Source organism: Pezoporus occidentalis, unplaced genomic scaffold, assembly GCF_034315485.1.
Source record: "Pezoporus occidentalis ecotype Australia unplaced genomic scaffold, CSIRO_AGI_Poc_V1 ctg48, whole genome shotgun sequence".
Taxonomy (NCBI): Eukaryota; Metazoa; Chordata; class Aves; order Psittaciformes; family Psittacidae; genus Pezoporus; species Pezoporus occidentalis.
The window spans coordinates 6,746,472-6,752,471 of record NW_026915813.1 but is presented as its reverse complement, the minus strand read 5'-3'; the positions used below and the strand labels follow the sequence as shown (position 1 = coordinate 6,752,471).

At 45.4% G+C, this 6,000-nt stretch overlaps 1 protein-coding gene across 1 annotated transcript in view; it reads left to right on the top strand.

The window, feature by feature from the left end:
- Positions 1 to 615: 615 nt before the first annotated feature.
- DHX15 (DEAH-box helicase 15) overlaps positions 616 to 6,000 on the top strand; it is a 47,822-nt gene continuing 42,437 nt past the window's right edge. Inside the window, exon 1 of the mRNA XM_062636499.1 lies at positions 616 to 828. Coding sequence (XP_062492483.1) covers positions 761 to 828 — 68 coding nt within the window. The 5' untranslated portion in view covers positions 616 to 760. The remainder of the gene's footprint in view (positions 829 to 6,000) is intronic.

Below are 6,000 nucleotides of genomic sequence, written 5' to 3'. Positions count from 1 at the left end.
CCACTGAACATGTACCTGGGCTAATAGTAAGGGAAAAGGGGAACCCCTGTGGAAAGGGGTTTTTCAACTACCTGAAAGGAGGTTGTAGTGGGGTAGAAGTCAGCCTCTTCTCCCCAGTAAGAAGCGACAAGAGGTTAACAGCCTCAAGCTGTGCCAGGTTTAGATTGGATATTAGGAAAACATTCTTCACGGGGAGGGTGATCAGATATTGGCTTCTCAGGGAAGTGGTCAAATCAGTGTCCCTGGAAGTGTTCAAAACCTGTATACATGAGGCCCCCAGAGACAAACTTTACTGGTGGTCTTGGCAGACCCGGGGTAATGGTTGGCCTTGATGATCTTAAAGGTCTTTTTCAAGCCGGTTGATTCTATGACTCTACTCTTGCGGGGCACCAGCGGTAGCAGCCAGGCACCCAGGCCTAACCGGGCCCCTGCACCCCATCCCACACGGGTTCACCGCCTGTGCGCCACCGCCATGGCGGACACCTCGCGGCCGCTGCAGCGCGCCAGGCGAGACGCGACCGCTGGTTGAGCTCGCGCGCGCTCCACCCCCTTCACCGATCCCTGCCCCCCGCCCCCAGCCCGCGCGCTCCTCGCCGCGCGCAGCCCCGGCGCTTCCTTCCGGCCGCCATTTTATCCCCTGTGCCTGGCCTCGCGGCGCCGCAGCCATCGCTACCGCTTGGGGAGCGGAGAGCGCGGCCCTCCGCACCCAGCGCCGGCCGCTCGCCCTCCCGACTGCCGCATCGAGCGGCCGCTCGCCGCCATGTCCAAGCGCCACCGCCTAGATCTGGGCGACGATTACAGCTCCAGCAAGAAACGCTCCACCGACGGGTAAGGGGCGGTGCGGCCCAGCGAGGGGAGCGCGGCCTGTGGTGGGTGTGTGGGGGCCATCGTAGCAGCTGCCTCGCAATCCGCTCCCTATCCTTGGCTCTGGCCGCCCCTCCTGGGGCAGGTTCTCCGCGGGGAGCGGGGCGGCCGCCATGCCGGAGGGAGGAGAGCATTGCAGCGGTCGAAGCCGTGCCGCGAGTCCCCCGCAGCGCCGCCTTGTCTGGGCAGGCCCAGGAGCCTCGGCTCTCAGGAGCGCTAGGCCTGGGCGGGGGATCGGTCTCTCCGTCGGGCCGGGCTCCTCGGTGGGGCGGAGGAGACGGATGGCGGCGGGGAGCGGGCGAGGAGAGCCTCGTGTGGCGGCGCTGAGAGGGGGAAGGGAAAGAAGCCGCCGGTCCAGGCACTGGGGCGGGCTGGGCTGGGCTCCCGGCGCCGCGGAGCCGGGGGCGGCGCGCTGCTCGGCCCACTCCCTGCGCCCGGCTTTGTCTGCGGCTCTCTCCCGTCTTTATCCTTTATTTCTCTCTCCTTTTTTTTTTTTTTTTGTTTCCTTTTCCTCTTTCTGCTTTGAGAGGTCTGGTAGATGAGGCCCTAGAGGTCAGCATGAGGTTTGTTCCGCCTGTATAATTAGTGCCTACCATTGTAGAAACGTTATTCCTTTGTTAACGTTTTTCGCTCGGTAACCGGCAGGGTTATGGTTGACTTCACCAGTTGATGGGGAGATGGGTTTTGGGGTAGCGGTTAGGGGGGAATTGCATTATTTTTTTTTTAGTTGCAAAGGTGGAAGTTTTAAGGTTACTGTACAAACTTTAGCAGATTTTCATTAAAACCTCAGGAACACAGATACTACCCTGCTGCTGATCTTTTTATACGCAGTTGTTGTAGAGCCTTCTCTGCATAACTGGGCATTGGGGAGACGGATGGCTCTTTAAATTTCTGAAGTCTCAAGGAACACAAATACTGTGTTTATCTTGTGTGTTCTTCTTGGTGGAGCACAAAAGACTTCCGTGAATTAATCCACTTCTGAAGTCCAACAGCATTGTTTTGTACTGGTGTATTTATCCAAGAAAAATCTTGTTCTCAAAGCTTGCAATAACTCGAAGTCTAGTGTAGCAGTTGGTGTTCCTCGATAAATAGTCTTTACAAAACTTGCCTTTCTTTTTTTTTTTTAAAGGCAAACTTGTATAGCTTCAGTTTTCAGCCCCTACAGGTTGTTGCGTTTTTCTCTGGTAAACAAACCTGAATGTTTATTATTGAGCATCTATTTCCTATATGGAGGATCTCCATAATTTTATTTTTTGAAACATGTATTTGAGCTGCCTATCTCCTTTAATACATTTTTTTCACAATTTGAGAGAAGTTGAAATAACTTTTCTGTGTATGCAGAGAAGTTGTGTGCATGCAGCTTTTCTTTTGCGCAGAGATTTTTGTAACGTTTTCAAATGGTCATGCCCAAACTGGGTGCTACTTAAAAGTGGAGCAACTGTTACAGTTGGCTATATAGATAATCACAGTTCAGTATTTGTTTGTGTGTATGTTGATGGGATTTATAGTTTTGATATGGTTTTATTTGGCATTGTTTTTACTGATTGCTGTCATCCTGAACTATAGTCTTACCATTTTGTATCTGTTGAAATGAATTCCCACCAGTAGTAATACTTTTAAACCATAAGTCTTTGACCTTAATGGCACGTAAAAACTTATGCAGGTGCTGGTCTTGTGCCCCTTCTTTGTTCCCTCCTCTGCCAACGAAAGTGTTAAATGGTGTAGTACTGAGAACAAGTTACCATAAGCATAATTAATGAGCAACTTATTTCTGATATTACTTGGAATCTTATTTCATGTAGCACAAGACATAGTAATGTTGCACTGTCTTGGTTTATTTTAGGGTGGTTCAGTTTTATAGCTTATGGAAGGCTGTAAGGAAGTTGCACAGAGACATTCTCATTAGTAACATGTATGTGCATGTCTTCCTCTGTGCCAGGAGGCCCTTTGTGCAATTTGGTTTTGGAGCTGGATTAAACTATTTTAGCTCCTTGGATGCTGGATTAAACTGAATTATCTCCTTTAGTTTTACATGGAGAGTAGTATATAATTCAGACTGGGTCACCTGCCTGAATATGAAAGTTGTATCACATTATTCTGTATTTTCTTAGTTTCTTTTTAAGTGAGGTCTGTGTTGGTATGTGTAACTCTACATGGCAACGATGCCAGGCCAGCAGTCTTGTAATTGTTGGCATAGCCTCAAGTGTCAGCATGACATCTGCTTTCTTCCAGTACTGAAGTATTGACTATGAAGTAAAAACCTCTTTGGAAAACTGGGAATTGTATGGAAGGTTTATGGTTACAGTGCTTGTTTGAACTGCTTTTGTACTGTTTAAAGTCTGACTGAATTGAGAGCAGTCCTGAAGAGAAGGACTTGAGGATGTTGGTTGGTAAGAAGCTTAACATGAGCTATCACTGTGCCCTTCCAGCTCAGAAAGCCAGCTGTGTTTTGGTCTGCATTAAAAGAAGTGTGACCAGCAGGTCAAGGGAGGTTATGCTTCCCCTCTGCTCCAGGGGTACTGTGTTCAGCTTTGGGGTTCCACATCCGTCTTGATGTGGACCTGTTGGGGTGAGCCTAGAGAAGGGTCGCAGTGATGCTCAGAGGCCTGGAGCACCTCTCCTCTGAAGGACAGGCTGAGAGAATTGGGATTCTTCACCCTGGGGAAGAGAAGGCTTCAGGAGAACATTAGAGCAGCCTTACAGTGCATAAAGCTGAACAGGGACTTTTTACAAGGGCATGTAGTGATAGGACAAAGGGGAATGGCTTTAAACTGGAAGGGGTAAGATTTAGATTAGCCATGAGGGGCTCTTTAATATGAGGGAGGTGAGACACTGAACAGGTTGCCCAGAGAAGCTGTGGCTGCCCCATCCCTGGCAATGTTCAAGGCCAAGTTGGATAGGGCTTTGAGCAACGGTCTAATGTCAGGTGTCCTTGCCCATGGCAGGGTGTTTGAACTAGGTGATCTTAAAGGTCCCTTCCAACCCAGATCATTCTATGAATCTGTGATGGTTTTGTTGTTTTGTTTTTTTTTTTTTTTTCCCAAAACATGCAGAACTTTGGTGGTTTTTCTAACATCACAGTTACTGTGTTAGTGGGATATATCACTCAGACTACTTGTACTTAGTTTTTTGTGTATGAACAGGATTCCTCCTTTATATGCATTGGCTTTTCTTGCATCAACTGTGGCCATGTCTAGTAATGGAAAAAAACACTGATGTTCTATTAGATGTGCTTAAGACTTTCACTCTGATGATCAGTGGTTTTACCTTGTGCCTTTTTAATTTTTATGTATGTTTCATTCTTTTAGTGATTGCCACAGCATTTGTTTTGTTATCTCTGTGTGTGTATATTATAGATGTGTAGACATAAGGAAGTAAAAGCAGAGAGCAGATAAGACTAGTTGAAAAATGAGGCAAAATAAACCAGTCCCCAACCTTTTCTGATTATGGAGGCTGTTATGAGATTCAGGCACAAGACAAATATGATTAAATTATGATTCCTTTATTCATTTTTATGTTTGAGGTCAGTTTTCTTTATGCAGTAATGACAACTTAAATGTGACAGTTCATAAATGAAGAACTGCCAAGTTGCATTTTTAGAAAGTTTAGTAAATTCATGTAGCAGCATAACTGTCATTCCTCTTCTCCCTTGGCCAAAGGAGTCTGGATGTGTCTGCTGACTGATGGGAGACAGGAAACTTTGGGGTGGGGGAAATGCTGCTATAAAGTGATAAGTATTTGGGGGCATGGGTAATGTTGTATTTGTTCTGTTGAGATCTGGTTGCCCCTGCTTCTCTTTTTATAAAACAAGAAAGGGACAGAACTTTCTTGACTAAGATTAGTGTTTTTACTTCTGAAATACAGGTAGAACTTGATAGGTTTGTTTTCTTACTTGTACAGTTAAACAGTTGAAATAGTCCAGTGAAGAAATGGGGGATTAACAGGACTTTCCATTCTGGATCATATTTGTAGTCCATTTAATCCACTATCTTGTTCTTGAGGTTATATTTTTATCTATGCTTTAAGCCTGCACAAATTGCTACCATCGCAGAAGAAGGCAGTGCTGCCCTCTCCTTGTGCTGCGAGTGTCTGGGAGACTGATCTGGGCTAGAACTAATGCTGGTGGAGGGGGTCTAGGGAGGGCTTGTTCTTCACAAGGCCGTTGAAATTCTTAGATAACACATGGGAAAGATTGGCAGCAGTGTGGGTCTGTTCATCTTAACAGTAGCACTGGTTTATGTGAGGCTGAAGCATACCTGAATATACACTTCATGATTTGTGATTTAGAAGCTTCTGACACCAGACTTCCTGTTGAAGTAAATGGTTGTGGAATAGTTTGTTGGTGTGTTCTGAAGAATCAAAATCCTTCAGAAGCAAATGTGCACACACACAAAACCCTACCGAAACACAAACCAATCCCCACCCTGCATTAGTAGCGTGTCTTATTCTTCCTTTGAGTGAAGTGTGTGCTGTTACCAGGTTGTTGTATTTTACCCTGGCTGTACAATTCTTAAATTGCTTTATACCTTCATTTCTTTGTTAATGTTACTGCCTGTCCATGCAGTTGTTCATCCCAGTACCTGTGAATACTTAAAAAACTGGTTGTTAGTAGCTCATTAACCACAAGTCCAAAGCTTTATTCCTAATACATACTATTAGACTCTTTACATTGAGTAGCGTAACAGAGCCTACTTCCTTCAGTTTTAAGAAGGGTGACTTCTGTGCCAGAGAATATGAACCTGTTGGGTTCTGCAATATTTGCTTGGCATTTTACATTAATAACAGATTCCTAGCTTGTACAATATTTGACCATGTTAGAAGTCGTGTTGAAGCTGTGGTATCTTAGTTAAGTTAATCAAGTTAATGATCTGAAAGGGCCTTAGTTTTCAGACAATTCAGTATCCAGAGCTTTAGTAAAATCTATATACAAATGTGTTAGGTAAGTGACAATAAACTGTAAGTTTTGTACTCCTTAATTTTCAATGGGTCATTGTTAAAAGAAGTCTTATAAAAAAAAAATAGAACACCTTTTTGCTGCAGCCTCTGAAGTCATAGTATGTTGAACCAAGCTTTCTGGTTCGGTTGGCACACTGGAAGGAAGGAATGCCATCCAGAGGGACCTTGATGCACCTGTGA